Source organism: Pseudorasbora parva, chromosome 12 (genome assembly GCF_024679245.1).
Source record: "Pseudorasbora parva isolate DD20220531a chromosome 12, ASM2467924v1, whole genome shotgun sequence".
Lineage (NCBI taxonomy): Eukaryota > Metazoa > Chordata > Actinopteri > Cypriniformes > Gobionidae > Pseudorasbora > Pseudorasbora parva.
In genome coordinates, this window is record NC_090183.1 from 19481129 (window position 1) to 19499064 (window position 17936).

The 17936-nt window shown below is 37.8% G+C and overlaps 1 protein-coding gene across 1 annotated transcript in view; it reads right to left on the reverse strand.

Annotated features, from left to right (window-relative positions):
• The window catches only part of srp68 (signal recognition particle 68), a 96151-nt gene that overhangs the window by 41298 nt on the left and 36917 nt on the right, over window positions 1-17936 (reverse strand). Inside the window, exons 6-8 of the mRNA XM_067459428.1 lie at window positions 12222-12331; window positions 7555-7637; window positions 7165-7305 (exon numbers count right to left, since the gene is read on the reverse strand). Coding sequence (XP_067315529.1) covers window positions 7165-7305; window positions 7555-7637; window positions 12222-12331 — 334 coding nt within the window. The remainder of the gene's footprint in view (window positions 1-7164; window positions 7306-7554; window positions 7638-12221; window positions 12332-17936) is intronic.

Here is a 17936-nt window from a genome sequence, read left to right on the forward strand (position 1 = left end):
TATTGAGTTCTCTTTCAAGTCTTGCGCTTGAACTGACAAACTCACATAAAAAGTATGTCAACATGTCCATCGTGAAGAGTATCCAAGCTAATATATTCTGTGTATGCCTTAAGAGAACTTAAGTCTCCGTCATGGAGATATGAAACTATTTTAAGACTGTTATGAAAATGTATGCGACAAAAACATAAGATGTCTATGCAAATATGAACATATGACTATAAAAAAATAACTTACATTATGATGCATAAATGTCTTAATGAAAAAGAAACTAAATAGGCCTAACCGTCTCAACTAACCCAGTCAATGATATCGGGCATTGTATTTAAGCTGCAACTGTGAATACACCACCCCGCAGAACTTTGCTAGAGAATTAATAAACTCAGTCAAACGCATCCTATATGACATTAATCAGATATATGCCTATTACAATTTACATCTGCCCAAAAGGACGCAAATGCGCATGTGAACTTGGCCAACAGGCTTGAAAACGAAACTCATTGTGAATGCACTCTTCAACGCTAATACACGGGCAACGAAACCACAGATAATTTACAACACTTTAATCGTGTTCTTATTATAATTCTATGTCTACATGACAGATTGGCACTGCACAATTTAATTTTTCATGATCAAAGTGAGAACAGCATCACTGCGCGTTTTGGAATCCATGAGAAACATTAAAACAATTTACATTTACGATTTACAGCTACACTTATTTATTTTTAGTTTCCTTTATTTTTCCCCCACTAAATGTTTAGATTTTATACAAATATTGTGCACTCATGATTTTGTAACTTTTGCTGCTGAATTATCCACTATCTATAGTAGAATTGTTGTGTGTGTGTGTGTGTGTGTGTTTTCTTTATAATGAAACCGATCGTTTCGTGCCTTAAAGGAAAACACCAACTTTTTGGGACTTCAGCTTATTTACAGTACTGTACTGTACTGTACTGGGAAAAACAAACACGCCACACCACATGAGCATCACAAAGCCATTGCTGTCTATTTATAAAATAATGAACTTGAGCGCACAAAAGACGCAACATATGTGAATGACCCCTTTGTCAGTGGTTACATCAGTGTAGAAGACAATAAGCGGGACATGGGAGGTCAATTGGTAAATTTAGGCCCAATATACGGGACAGTTGGCAACCCTACTTTTATATCATGCTTTTATTTAATATTATCTTATTTAGCATTTAAAGGTTGCCTACCTGTCCATTTCATTTTCAGCATGTTTCTGTTGATTTTTACACATTTTAATTTAGCAATAGTTCAACTAGTAGCCTACAATGTGAAGTTCATACATCAATCATGCTAATATAAGTGAGAAGACATGTTTTACCTTGAAATTTTCATCTTAAAATCACATTCTTCTTCTGAGGTAAATACAAGTTAAACTCTCAACTGAATTCTGAACTCAATGAAAAGCAAGCTGATTTTTTGCTTTGAGGTGATGGGGGCATTTACAGGTTCACATTCCGTCACGTGGACAATTTACATGTGAATCTTGTGGGTGTGGTCACATTAAAGATAATGAGGCTCTACTTGAACTGTACCCCTCATTGTTTTCATATGGATTACATAAACAATATTAGTTTTTTATATAAATTTCTTCATTTGAAACTAGATATTCCAGGCATTCTAAAGAGATATCTGTCGTGTCTGTGTGGCAAGCAGGTGTTATTTCACTCAAGGTGACACTTCATGTTGGACTACCCAGGCAGAAGTCCTGTTTGTTTTCTTTTAGCGAAAAGCACATTACTTTTATTTGTGTACACTCCAAATAAAAACCAAGACACTTTTAAAGACATCTTTCATGTCTGTGAGGCCAAAAATGACTGACAAAAATTAAAAATGTATGTTTTACATTGATGACGTCATGAAGTCAAAACGTGTTCTTCGGGTTCAGAGGGTAAATAGGTTGCTGTAACTAAGATCTGATGCACATGACCCGGCTCTTACACGCATCCCAATTTCTCACAACTCTGCATTCATTTAACACTTTTGTACTAATTTAAGACCATGTTTACAATGATACTTGACAAAACAGGGTTTTTTGTTTTTTCTGTTCTGTTCAAGGGTGAAAGAAATCAAGAAGCAGTGCCGTCTGAGGTGTCATTCTGTGTGCATTTGGGATATTTGATTACAGACAGCGCACGCACCAGTGAAGATTTGATTTATTCTCTCTTGAATAGTTTTAAGGTTGCAGGGGCTCAAATGTAGTGTGTGTATAAACTATTTTATGTTTTTGTTTCTTATGCTCTTCTTAAGAAGTTTCTTATGCTCATCATATAATAATTTCTGAAGGATCATGTGACACTGAAGACTGGCGTAATGATAATAAAAATTCAACTTATCACAGGAATAAATTACATTTTAAAATAGAAAACCATTACTTTAATAATATTTCACAATATTGCTGTTTTTGATCAAATAAATGCAGGCTTGAGCATAGAGACTGTCATCAGTTAACATTAGGGGTGTAACGATTCACTCGTTTTCTCGATGCATCAATTACAAATCTTGACAATGCATATGCATCGATCTTGAAACATGTATTTTGAATTGTGAATCGTTAATTTCGTCCGATTCTCGATGTAAAATACTGACAATCAGATGAATCGCGATTTAATAATGATTCAGTGCTTTAAAATAAACATTTGATCATATCTACGACATGCGTGAATTAATAGAGACGTTGTGCTGCGACAGCTGCGTCATCCACCCTCTCACAGTCACAGCTGATCTTCACAGACACGCACGCGCTCTTTTCCGTCTTCACTGAAATGCGCTTGCGCTCCGTCCGTAGCTCATTTATATAAAATACTGTGAAAATAAAATTAAAAATAAATAAAAAAAAGTTTTAGGGAAATGGGTCATACCTGAGCATTTGAAATACAACCCCGTTTACTCAAGGATGCACATTTATTGCATGGACGGAGCAAACATTTGTGAGTGTCTAAAATGCATACACTGAGCTCTGATGAATGATGCATTAAATGTAAGTCAATATCGTTTAACTGTATATACGAAGCAAACTGCTAAAGTAACTATTACCAACACTGAAATAAGAGCGTGGGGTTTATCTTTCAACCTGAGGCGCATTAAAGTTGTGTCCGATACTATATCAACAGCAGACACCGGCGCGTTTACTTCAGAATCATCATAAGGAAAATGCTCTGTATAAAGAGAACAAAGAAGGCTTTTCTTTTCCATGAGGAAAAGTTAGGATTAGCTGGAAAAGTGCCTGATATTTTCTATTCATGGAAGCATTGCATGTTTAATGCCTAGAACACTTTAATAAAGTTGTGTAGCCATTACGATCACACACAATAGTTAGCATTAAAGGTGAACTATGTAGTATTTTTGCAGTAAAATATCCAAAAACCACTAGGCCGGTGTTATATATTTTGTTCAGTTGAGTACCTACAATATCCCAGAAGTTTCCAACTATTTGTAAATTGTGAGAAAATTACTATTTTAACTAAGGACAGGGACGTTTCAGCATTGCATTTGAGGGAGTCGCCTGTCAATTGCGTCATATCTGCGTTACCCTCGGTTTCGGCTTTTATTTGACAGGAGCGCTTTACTCTTAGCAGTGTGAACAAGTGAACACACGGAGTAAAGTCATAACATCGTTTTGAACACACTTAAATGTATCTAATATGATAAACAGAGCTACATTACCTCAAAATCATAACCGGAAGAGCGGATCTGTGCAGGCGCCCGGCGAATGTCTCCCGTCCCTTCATAATAAAAGTCCCGGTATTTGCGAGGCGGGTATTTGTTTAACAATCGCTCCAGCAGCTGTGCTCAGGTCCATAACACTCGGTCCTGCTCTGCTTTAGACTACAGTAACGTTAATAACCGCATGCATGAACGTGATTTCTGCCCGAGTCCTATTTTCCACCGGCTGTGATGAGAAGACCACATCTCCCAAGATGCTGCGCTCACACGTTGCGTCATCAAACTACGATTTGTTTTGAATAGGCGCCCTCTAGTGGACGGAAAGCTCCATAGTGCACCTTTAACTAGCAATACTTTAAAGCCTTATTTAGTTTTGGCTTATGTAAATTTCTTATAAAGGCTATTAAAGTAAAGTGTGTTATAATAATAAAACAAAATAATATGAACTTACATTAACAATGGACAAAAGTTTTTCTTTGGTCAGCTCTTTACAGTAAGGTTCATAAGTTAACAAACTACTAATGAACTGCACTTATGAAACATTTATTTATCTTTGTTAATGTTAATTTCAATATTTATTAAAATCTTGTTAACATTAGTTAATGCACTGTGAACTAACGCGAACAAACCATGAACAGCTGGATTTTTATTAACTAAGATTAACAAATAATATAGTAAATGTACTGCTGATGGTTAGTTCATCCTAGTTTAATACATTAAAGGGTTAGTTCACCCAAAAATTATTTCATTAATTACTCAATGAATTAATTAATTAATTACTCACCCTCATGTCGTTGGACATCTGTAACACCTTCGGTCATCTTCAGAACACAAATGAAGATATTTTTGTTGAAAGCTGATGGCTGAGAAAGGCTTCAGAAAGGCCTCCATTGGCATTCAGTACATTTCCACTGACCCACTCACAAGACCCATAAAAGGCACTAATGACATTGTTACAAAGTCCATCTCACTACAGTTACTGTACAATAATTTTACAAAACAATGAAAACAGTTATTGTGCGCACAAAAATCTAAATAACGACTATCCACTTAGTTATTGACTGGAACTTGACTCATGCGCGAGAACTACAGCCACTGTAGTTAGATGGACCTTGTAAAAGACCACTTTAGTGCCTTTTATGGGTCTTGTGAGTGGGTCAGTGGAAATATACAGAATGCCAATGGAGGCCTTTTTGAAGCCTCTCTCATCCTCAACTTTCAACAAAAATATCTTCATTTGTGTTCCGAAGATGAATGAAGGTCTTACGGGTGTCCAACAACATGAGGGTGAGTAATTAATAAAATAATTTTCATTTTGGGGTGAACCAACCCTTATGAAACCTTATTTTAAAGTGTAACTTTTTTTCTTCTTTTTTTTTGCTAACGCTTTACGTGCCATTAGTTAATTTTTAGTTAAGAAACTAACCATGAACAACACCTCTGTTCAGCATTAGTTCCTCTTTGTTAACATTAGTTAATAAAACTGTTCATGGTTTGTTCATGTTAGTTCATATGTGCATTAACTAATGTAAACAAGATATTAATAGTTAGTAAATGGTAAAAATTATATTAACAAAGATAAATAAATGCTTTACAAGTGCAGTTCATTATTAGTTCATGTTAACTACTGAACTTTATTGTAAAGTGTTACTGGGTTTATTGCCCACTCTCTGACCTCTGAAAGCCGCTTTGTAATTCACGCCCTGAATAAGACACATTAGGGGAAGCATTTTAATAATCCTATGAATGTATAAGAAAATGCATAATTGAATTGTATTGAATTTTAATGTGAATCATCTCGAATCGAATTGTTCTGAATTGGCAAAAATCGTTCTTGAATCGAAAACCTATGAATTGTGAATCAAATCGATTCGCTGCCTACACAAAAAGATTCAAAGCCCTAGTTTACATTTAATCATTTAGCAGACGCTTTTATCCAAAGCGACTTACAAAAAAGGGGAGAGCAATAGAAGCAACGAAACAAACAAGGCCAACAACCTGTAAGAGCTGTAAGAAGTCTCAGTTAATTAGCACAGTACACTTTTTTTTGGACAAACAAACAAAATTTAATGGATAGTTAAGTGCTAGTCTTTGTTGGTCAGGTGCAATTGGAAAAGATGTGTCTTAAGATGTTTTTTTAAAAATGGCTACAGACTCAGCAGCACAAATTGAGATCGGCAGGTCATTCCACCAGGTGGGAACGGTCCAGGAAAATGTCCGTGAGAGTGATTTCATGCCTCTTTTGAATGGAACCACGAGGCGTCGCTCACTCGCAGAACGCAAGCTTCTGGAGGGTGTAAGTCTGAACAAGCGAGTTTAGGTATATTGGTGCAGAGCCAGTGGTTGTTTTGTAGGCGAGAACTAGTGCCTTGAATTTGATGCGAGCAGCCATTGCCAACCAGTGCAATCTGATGAAGAGAGGCGTAACATGAGCTCTCTTCGGCTCATTAAAGACCACTCTCGCTGCTGCATTCTGGATCAGCTGCAAGGGTTTGATAGTGCATGCTGGAAGCCCAGCCAGAAGAGCATTACAATAGTCCAGTCTGGAGAGAACAAGAGCTTGAACCAGGAGTTGTGCAGCATGTTCTGATAGGAAGGGTCTAATCTTTCTAATGTTGTATAAAGCAAATCTGCAGGACCGGGCTGCTGCAGTAATGTGGTCAGTGAAGTTTAACTGGTCATCAATCACAACTCCAAGGTAATTGGAGTTAACATCCATTTTGTCAGTGATGCTGATTTGATTTATAAAACGATACAAACCGCTAGAAATTGTTCCACAAATGTTAGTTTGTCTATCCATTACATTTTCAACGGATTTATAAATTAGAACAGAAAATTACAGCTCCACTTCACATTGCCCAATGGAATTTGAACTTGTTTTGCCAGATCACGATTGGTTAGTGTATTATACATGATAAACTATTTTGAAAAAAGACAGGGGCTCGAGCACCCAAAGTGATATAATATATAATGTAAATAATGTGATTGTTTGTATTATGTATTTCAACAGTGTTGTTCTTTAAAACCATATAATTACTTGCTTTTGATAATCCATTTGAACCCATTGTTATTGCCTCATTGTTATTATTTGAAGACATTTTAAATACGTGGGTCGTTGCTTAGGCCTATTTTTATGACCATAGAGATTACTCAATTAATCGTCAAAATAAATTAACTACATTTTTAATTACAAAAATATTGGTTAGTGAAAGCCGTAGAATTTTTTAGATCATTCATTCAGAAATTGGACAGTAGCAGTATCCATTACTTCTCATTTCCAATCGGCTTGGATCCTGCCCGCCACTTATGGCTGTTAGTTTTAAGTTTTACAGTGTATCAACTAATACAAGACTAAACAGTCAATAAATCTCAGCTGAGTACCACGTTTTTAACAAGCAAGGGCTATTGTCACTTCTATTATAGTCATAGTGCATGCATATACACAATGAATTGTGAGAGAATGACCTTATATACCTGTGTAATAGCAGCTTCATTGTCTGCCAGACCCAGCAGGAAGATTCTAGCCTTGTCAATTTTGACAGGAACTGTACGACCTCTCCACTCAACCTCGCTCATCACAGCTGCCTGCTTAGCTCTTGTCTGAGTAATCAGCGCCTGAGAGAAAGGAAGAGAGAACAATTTGAGATGGTCAATCCTTTGCAGAATCTATTAACTAGTTTTCTAAAACACAGGAAAAAAAAACAAAATTGTGATTGTGAAAAGAAAAACATAGGTTTGGCATGCCATTTTCCCCCAGAAAATATTTATATAGTATGCTAGATAAACAAACAGATCAATATATTGTAAGAGCTAGAATAGCAGACTAAAAAGCAAGAACATGGCTGTGAAGACAAGAACACTGACCTCCAATTTTTCAGCCATCATGCCACCCCCTCCTCCTGCACTCAGTCTCATCTGCATGAGGTCATTTATTGCATTCTGGTCACCTAGAGAACAAAAACAGAATCTGGGTAAAACGGCTATGGTTTGGACAAAGTGCGCGCATTTCAGTATCTTTGAATGAATGTGAGCTTTTCCAAAATTCATCCAAGTCAGTTTACTAAACGGCCATATTCCTGAGAATTTCCTGCAAAGTGATTTACAGAAATCATCATCTTTTACAATTATGCAAAAAAAAAAGGACATTCTGTCAAGTTCTTCCCTGGATATAGATCCCCTAGGGCCGAATTCACAAAACATCTTAAGGCTAAAAGTAGCTTCTAACTTGCCAATTAAGGATAAACTCTTAAAAATAATGGGCATGTCAGTCCTAATTTTAGGACTCCTGAATTTTTGCTTTAAGAGTATTTCACAAAGCTCTTGAATCAACAAAATGCTAGGAGTAGTCTAAGTCACTAAGACCAAATCAGAAACAATCTTAATGCCTGTTGCTGCAATCCACCCAAAGACTCTATACAACATTGAGGCAATAGTGATAATAAATGTATCTTTAATAAAAATAAAAAAATAATGTCAGATTACCTGTGGTAGTTGTTTATACGAGTTCACGCTTACAAATGATTGAATAAAGTAAAGCAATATAAGCGTTTTTGACGTGCTGTCCAAAGCAATCGAGGGCTCTGAGCTCAAAATTGAGCCTAAACCCAGAATTATGGAGGGATCCAGAAAACTGTGGAGGAACTGACGTTAGGCGAGTCGGCTCTCGGCTGTGTATATATCTCCTCTCGTGCTGATTAGATAGACAGTTTGAACGTGTTCCTCACAGTTTGAACGTGTTCCTCACTTTTTTATAAAACAATTTTCACTCGAATTCTGCAATCTCTTGAGATCCACACGTTAGAGTCTGAATTAGCTGAACATATACTAGTTTAATTAGTGACACAGTCTACTTTTTAAAATATTTAAAAATCTTAATTTAAAATCTCTTTGAATATGGCAACATTCTTATTTTAAAATATTTATTTGAATATAGCAACATGAAACCTCGTTCAACTAAATATTTCTATAATTAAATCACTGACAAAGATCCCTCCCCTATCAGCCAATCACTGTGGGCATAGTTAGTAAGCGTGATAACCATCTATAGCAACGAGGTCAACCCAGCCCTTACTCTTAGCTTAAAGCCCAGTTTATACTTCTTTTAAAATAAAAACGAACACGCCACGCAACCGAGACGCTCACGGCATGCTTGCATGCTTCATGTATGACGTTCTCAAAATAATTCATAAGGCCATCCTTAAAAATATTTTGGTTTGCAGTAACAGTAAAAAAAAATTAAAAAAGGGTCGGTAGGTAGGTCTATATTTTTTTTTTTCAAATTTTAATACAAAAAAAAAGTAAATTTTTGGTGATGGTGATTACGTAGGTATGAATTTAAACAAATTGGCATATCGTGACATCACTGACTGGGTCTTCAAGCCGTGCCTTCGGGCGTGTAGGCTAATTGCAGGCTATATAGACAACAAACAAATTGAAATATTTGTCAAAAACATGTTTATTGCATAAATTTCAGGTGCATTCTTTAAGAAAAGGGTCCAACCACCAGCTAGCTGTCATTGACTCAAAGCTGTCAACCCTCCCTTTTTTCCCGTGTTTCTCACGTATTTTAGCTCTTTTCCCGCTGTCTTCACGTTTTAGTATTTTCCCGTGATATGTTTCTTATTTTTATGCTCGATTGTGTTAACTCAGAACACGCAACTATCTGTGTGTCTGAAGTGGCTTGCACTACTTGCCAGACCAACGCATCTGGTGATATAGACTAGTGCATTTGAATATTAAAAAGCAAAAAGTTGTTTTTATGAATTCAATTAATTAAGTAGCTATAACCAGCTATTCAATCAAGAGCAGTGAGTGAGTCCTTATCTTTTGTTTGACAGACAGCAGTAAAGGCTACTGCCCCTTTAAGACCTAATACAGAGATATGCATCGTCTTTCTCAACTGTATAAAGTTCTCTTAAGGGATATAGACTGTCTGATGGATACTCATCAAGATCGACATGTTGACATACTTTTTGTGTGAGTTTATCCGTTCAAACGCAAGACCTGAAAGAACTCAATATTTGCGCGCTGTGAGACGTGCGCGCGCTGCGCACAGAGACAGATCTTCTCTCACTGCAGAGGGTTCTCATTCGCGTCTTCTGGAGAATATACTGAGTGATGATGGCGAAAATGACTGGTCATACGGCAGCACTCGCATGCATTGAACACAGTTTACAAATATAGATCGTTTTGCCCATGTTTTCTTTTATTATCGCTGTTGTAGTGCACGTGTATCCATCGACAGAACCATACATAAAGCATTATTTTTCAAGTTACAACCAGTGCCGCCGCTCCCACCACGCGCTGGGGTCGAGCAGAACACACGCTACCCACGCATACCCACACGCAACGCGTTATGACAACGACATTTCAGACTGACAGAGACAAGATAAATGGCTTCTCCGCCATTTGTTACTGTTTTGTACACGTTGTTATATTAATTATAATTCAAAATCTGTTTTATTCGCCACAATATAGTAATGATAAATGTTGAGAGCGGCACTTTTGATTCATTTTCAAAAAGGGCAGGGGCTCAAACTAAGCCCTCCCTTCTGCAGTGCACTTGCCCGGTGTGTGTAACGTGTCCATGGTCCTGACTCCTGTCACACGGCGAAATCTCCGACAGGGCTTTAACAGTCAAACGTTACAGTGAATGAGAGTATGAGCCGAGCCGAAACGAACGCACGTGCAGGCCATAGTGTGACATCCGTTAACCATAGTGTAAACATAGATGACGTCACGGGTTTTTCTATAAACGAAAGAACGTAGCCTTCGTTTGTATGGCCCAGGCAATTTATACATTTATAATACTTACTAAAATATAATTCATATTATTTTATTACTGTTGTATTAGTTGTTTGAAAAGTAAAAAAAGAAATTGGTCGGTCTTAAAGCCAATTTACAACCGGCAAGTCGGTCGGACTAAAAGGAAAAAAAAAAAAATTTTGAGTCGGCCCTAAATTGACAGGGTCGGTCGGGTTACGGCAAACAAGAATATTTTTAAGGATGGCCTAATCCCATGTTTTTTAACAACACGTTATGGTTATTGTGTTATTACAAACAATACCTGCAAAATACTGTTACATCCTGCAAATGCGTTTGATTCAATACTATAAATACTCAAAATTATGTTTTTCAGTATCACTCCAAAATATGTTGTCATCTGATCACTTATTTGCATTTGTATAGGCAAGCACATCTAAAGATTTGGCCATAGTGCAACATGTGGCCAGCCGTCAGCCAAAAGAACCTGTGTAAGGTTGGCACCCAGATCTCAAATGAAAATTTTACATCCGCACTACGAAAGCACAGGTTTTCTGATCCAAAATCGAATTGATATGGCAGAACTTGCACAGATGTGTCTTGAGAGACTCACGTTGTCAAACGTTCTACTGTTGTCAAAGCAGCACTTCACACATAGGTCAAAGCCCCCACAGAACAGAGGGGCGGGGTGAGAAATGCTCATTAGCATAAAAGGCAAATGCACAGAAACGGCTTGCTGAAAACAGAGCTGTTTTTCACCAGGTTAAATGAGTGATTTCTTAGAATACTAAATAGAATTTTTAATTAAAGTATATTAAAAAAAAGTTTTAATTTTAGACACTAAATCATATTAACTTGTACAAAAATGGCATTATATGGCCCCTTTAACTCTTCTGCTTTCAATGTTTAGTGAATGGTGGAAGCAGAGCTCAGCACACACATCCTGACACCTGTGGTCACACATCGACGCAAATTAACAAATACAGCTCATTAGGGCTGTCCTCCTTAAAGTACCGTTACTAATAAAATTCCATATCGTACCGTTTGTAATAGCAGGGTATCGCAAAACTTTTCTACTACCAGTATATCGTGCAACACTAAATACAACTAACATAGGGCATGGCTCTATGACTATGGCAATTGTCTCTTAACTATAAGGTGGCAACAGCTGCAACAAAGTGTTATGCTTTCTCCAATTTATGCATACGAGTGGCCTACCTTTGCCTTAAAATGCCTATTATGGATTTTCAAATGTTCCAAATTGCTTTTAGTTTTTTGACCAGAGATCAAAATACTCTCATAATATACTACATTGCAGAATGACCTTTTCACAGTGTCTAAAACATTCGATAAAGAATTATGTCTCCGTAAACCCCTCCTGTGCCACAATGGTCACATCAATTTAACTATCAATTTGAGTCCTCATCCTGTGGAAGAGTACACAAAGTCAATTTGGTTTTGGAGCACAGAAAACAGTGTGCAGAATGTTTTTGCAACGCAGAAAACTGCCTTTGTGTAGTCTCAACATGTCGACAACACCAACCAAACTCCTCTAGGCCTAGGCATTATGCAAAATTGTTACTAACTTGCATGGATTCATGGAGGAAGTAAGACTGGAATTACAGATACAAACTTATTTCAGGCAGTTCAGAAGTGTTCTCTCTTTTGAAAGACAATATCCAGTTAAAACTTTGCAGATCTTTGACATTCACAAATGGCTATAAAACATACTACATCAAATGTTATCTGAAACTGTCTCAGTTTCTCACCAATGTTATATGCGCAGTATCGGATGTTAGGTGAAATCTCTTCCACTCGCTGATAAAAAAGCACTGCTTGTTCCTCAGTAAAAGCACTTGCCAGTTTCTCATAGATGGTCCTGCAAATAATGCAAAGAAAAGAAAAAATATATATACATGATAAATATACACCAAACATCATTTTTTACAAGAAAAAAGCAAATAAGTAAACAGCTATTTTAAGCCACTGCAGTGTTTCCCAATAATTACCAAACTGTAGCAGCCCAGCCAGATTGTTTCAGCTGAAACTCAAAACAAAAAACTAAATCTCTAATGTTGTTTTGCGCCATTGGTTTGGCAAAGCATCTGTAAATGTGAATTCAAATATTTTTTAAAAAATCTATATAAATAAATAAATAAATAAACAAATAAATAAATAATCACAAAAGGCAGCAAGAGACCCCACGGCCCCCAAGTCCACATCACCTTCAGAAGCCTGCAGTCGGTAAGAGTGCCGCTTTGTGGCACCTTCACAGAAGCAAAAAATCAACAACAAAAAAAAAAAAAAAAAAAAAAAAAAAAAAAAAAAAGGTGTTTGGGGGGTAAAATGTGTTATTTTGGCAAGGTTGCCTGCTAAAATTCGCATTTATGGGTCTATACATCACATAATAGTCGCTTCAACCCGCGGACATAGAAAACAACCCGCGGGGAAAAAACTGGCAACACAGTGCAGTTGAGCTCTGTTGACGTCGCTTCATTGCTCTGAATGGTTGTAGGTCTATCCAATTGAGGTCTTTCCTGGTTCGGTTGAAACACGCCCCATAATCACAGCCCAATGGAGCAGTTTCAGACTCATATTCTGACTAGAATTCAGTATGACCACGTCAGGCTAGAACAAAACGTCTTGGATTACTGACATCCTGTAATCTCAAAAAGCTTAGTTACTTTGTATATGAAACTAAATTAGTTTTCAAATTCTGTCAATTTTAATCAAAACTTGTATTGGTCAGTTTAGTGTGATATGTTACATCACAGTTTTGGAGTCATGGTTTTGGTTGTCCTATGTTCAGTGAAAAGACTACTGTCAAATACTAAAGAAAAAAACAACTACGTTTGCTAGGATACTCGCCAAGACAGGCATGCTGACATAATGTGTGCATTTGTCCATTTAAGTGCAGGACTCAAAAGAGAACTCACAGGGTTTGTACCATAGACTGTAAAAAAATATGGATGTAGTGTTCGTGACGTCACCCATAGGATTCCGATAAGCCGTTCTGAAGCTTAAAGTAGAGGCGAGCTGGGCGTCGCCATCTTGCGAGTCATCGCGTGTCACTCCCGGATAACAGACAATAGGCAAAAAGGTGGGATGTGGGTGACCGAGCTTAGGTGACAATGACCATAGACAGCAGATAAATGGCTATCCACCTGTAACCACGCCCTTAATTATGCAGAACTTTAAGGCGTTATATAACGTAAACGAATGAGTTATAAAAAAATTCACCCCCCTCAAAGATGTCATGAAGGTCAAAATTAGCCTTATAAGCCAAAACCACAATTTGTACCAGGCTGTAAACATGTGTTTTTCTGCTGTAAAGTTAAGAATTTTAACATGGGGCTAAATGAGATTCTGCTCCCTTCTGGAGCCTGTCCTTAGTTGCCACTTGAGGAATTGCAGTTTACATTACTTCCATATTGGCTTCAAGAGAGGTCACGGGAGGTTGCCACTTGGTTTGTACCAATTTAAATACATTTCCATGACTTTTGAGGCAAATATTCATGCACAAAGTTGAAAATGAAGTGAAATGTCAGTGTTTACATGCAAGATAATAAAAATCCATGTTTAAATTCACAGAATATCTTAAGCCGGGATTACATTTTCTCAGACAAAACAGTGCGTCCGTTTTTAGCATGCCTTGACTATCATAAAGTCTGACATGGCTTACAGCAGGGATCATGTTCATACAGTCTGACAAGCAACATTCAGGGTATCTGCATGTTTCACCAAGTCAAATTGAAGACTTTTTAAAGGTGTCCTGTGTAACTTTCCGTCCACTGTAGGGCGCCTATTCAAAACAAATGCATAGTTTGATGACGCAAAGTCATCTTGGGACATGTGGTCTTCACATCACAGCCAGTGGAAAATAGGACTCGGGCAGAAATCACGTTCATGCATGCGTTTATTAACGTTACTGTAGTGTAAAGCAGAGCAGGACCGAGTGTTGTGGACCTGAGCACAGCTGCTAGAGCGATTGTTAAACAAATACCCTCCTCGCAAATACCGGGACGGGACACATTTGCCGGGCGCCTGCACTGATCCGTTCTGCCGGGTTATGATTATGAGGTAATGGAGCTCTGTTTTTCATATTAGATACATTTAAGTGTGTTAAAAAAAAAAATGATATGACGTTACTCTGTGCGTTCACTTGTTCACACTGCTAAGAGTTAAGCGCTCCTGCCAAGTAGGGATGTTGCGGTGACGGATTTTTTCCACCGGTTAATCAACGTGTAAAAAAACGGTAAACCCGGTGTCACCGGGGTTGCGTGTTGGGGATTTCGGGTGGCCGAAAATGCGGTCGTGCAGACGTGCACACGTCTCAATTTACTTTCACTTTAATTAGCGGCAATTCAGTAGCATTTGTTTGAATTAATCATGGGTTAATTTATTTTATTCTTAATAAAAATACACAAAACAATAAGACACACTTGTACTACACACTAGAGGTCTTCACGGGGCACCCGAGACCCGTGGACCCGGGACCCGTACGGGTTCGGGTCTATTTTTTAAATGGTCAGCCGGGTCCGGGTCGGGTCCTAACCTATTACTTCGGTTCCCGGGTCTGTTAATGTTGTAGCTTATGTAATACGTCAATCGGACTCGGAGAACACCTGGCCGTGAGAGTCAGCGCGGCTTGTGTGTTTTGTGTAACTTACAAATTGCTAAATTAGGATAAGAAAAGTGTGAGCTGGGAAATGAGGTTTAGAAATACACAACAACAACAAAAACACAAGCTCTCTCTCTCTCTCTCTCTCTCTCTCTCAGCGGATGTTGGGAGTGAGTGGGCGTGAGAGTGTGGTACGGAACGAGTGAGTTTTCTGTCTTTTCTTTCTTTCTAAAACTTTCCTTTTCTTGTGATCGATTATACGTTTTTTTTGGAAAGCATCTTATAGTTGTGGTACAGAAAATAGTTGTTTAGTGGAGAACGCTGCCCGCCGGTGTTTGCTGGTTTTAGGTGTCTGATCACCGGCGATGGCGTCGCCGGGGGGTTCAGAGAAAGTGGCATTTGAGCGACTCTCACGCTGGCACGGGATTAAAATCATGCCGGTGATGAGTTGTTCAGTTGAAGAGTGTAGTCTGGCGGTCGGAAAGGCCGTCGGATATGAGAGTATTATGTCAGCGTCACGAATGAGTAGTGCCATAGTCATTTTCCTCGATAGTGTAGAGAAGGTGAATAGCGTTGTTCAAAGTGGGATAATAATAAAAGATACCTTTACCCCGGTAATGCCTTTGGTTCAGCCTGCAAGAAAAATTACGCTGTCAAATGTGCCTCCCTTTATAAAGGATGATCTGTTGTTGGCAGAGTTAGCAAGGCATGGAAAAATTGTCTCTCAGATGAAAAAGATTCATTTAGGATGTAAATCACCTCTTTTGAAACATGTTGTATGTTTCAGACGTCATGTTTATATGATCTTGAAAAACGAAACTGAGGAACTTAGTGTGGCATTTAAATTCAAGTTTGATGGTTTTGACTATGTTGTCTTTGCGTCATCTGAGACAATGAAATGCTTTGGATGTGGACAAGAGGGGCATTTAAGACGTACATGTCCGGAGAAGACTGCTAATGTTGAAGCTTCTGGGGATGGTGAGGGAGATGCAGTGGAAGAGCAGGTACAAGATAAGGTGGCGGATGGTGAAAACCCATCAGAGAAGGTGTGTGAACAGGTGAAGGACATGGAGGTAGAAGGGGCAGATGGGGGAGAAGTAAACGCTGAATGTAGTAACGTGATTGAGACTGCCGCAGTTGTCCTCGAAGAAGGAATGGACAGTGAATTAGTGGAGGATGAAGAGATCTTTAAAACGCCTTCTATTAAGAGGAAAAGGATCAGGACAAAGATGGAAAGAAATAGGAAGAGTGGTGTAAGTGATGTTAAATGCAATGAAAGTGAACTCAGTACAGTGGGCGATTCAGATAGTGAGGTAACTGATAGTAAAAATGAAGGAAAACAGAAGAAAGACTATTCGTTTGTGAAAATTAGGGCTTTCTTGCAAAAAACTAAGAACATGAAAAACGTGCAGGTTGTGGATTTTTTTCCTGATCGGAGAGTGTTTATTGAGTCAGTTGGAACACTAATGAGGGGCGAAGGAACTGAACAATTTACTGTGCAAGAAATGTATAGGTTAAAGAAATTTGTTGCTAGATTGAGACAAGAACTACAAACTGAAAATGGTTTCGAAACAACATAATTATTTGTTTTCATTTCTTCTGAGTTATGTGTTGTGCCAGTTTTTTACACTTTTATTAATGAGTGCAATAAGGGTGGGTTCACTCAATATAAACGGTGCAAGAGATATTCAGAAAAGAATGATGCTCTATGAGCTAATAAAACAAAAGAATATAGATGTAATGTATGTACAAGAAACTCATAGTGATTGCATGAATGTAATTGATTGGAAAAGGGAATGGGAGGGAGAAGTGATGTTAACAAACATGAGTTCTAATAGAGGAGGAGGGGCTGTTTTATTTGCAAAGAGGTTTTTGCCTGTATCATATAAGGTGGAAGAAGTAATAGCTGGGAGGCTTATGATAATACAGGCAACTTTTGAAAACTATAAGATGGTGTTTATAAATGTGTATGCCCCTACGAATGGTACAGAAAGGACTCTGAATAGTATAAATACGACTGCAGAAGTTTAACACTGATGAATATGTATTTTTGGGTGGAGACTTCAATTGCACAGAAAATGAAATGTTGGACAGAAACCATGTAGAGCCTCACGCGGCTTCAAGTCGAGTGCTTCGGGAGCTGATTGAAGCACATAATTTATGTGATTTATGGAGGGAATTTAATGGCAATGTGAAACAGTATACATGGTTACACACAAGAGAAAATTCTCTCTCTATGGCAAGACTTGATAGATTTTATTGTTTTAAACACCATGTAAATGTTGTAAAAAAATGTGAAATTGTGCCGGTTGGTTTTTCGGATCATTTTTTAGTTTTATGTCAGGTTTTTATTGCAAATGTGAAGGTTAAGAGTGCATATTGGCATTTTAATGTATCTTTGTTAAATGACTTGAATTTTAAAGAAGCTTTTTGTTTCTTTTGGAGTCAGTTTAAATTAAGAAAAGAATGTTTTAATGATTTGAGACAATGGTGGGACTATGGAAAAATTGAAATAAAAATGCTTTGTCAACAGTATGCTTTCAATGTGTCTCGAGACATCACTAGAGACATGAGAAAATTAGAATCTGAAATTATTAATTTACAAGCAGTGGCAGATGTTAAAAAAGGACCAAGACAAGTTGAGACATTAAAATCCAAAAGGTCTCTTTTAGAAAATATGCTTGGTATAAAGGCACAAGGAGCTCTGATAAGGTCAAGGTATCAGAACTTGGCTCAAATGGATGCCCCATCAAAAATTTTCTTCAGCTTGGAGAAAAAAAATGGCCAATGCCGATATATTCACTCTTTACGGTCAGAGAGTGACCAAGAGTTAACTGAAACAAGTGATATAAGACGGAGAGCT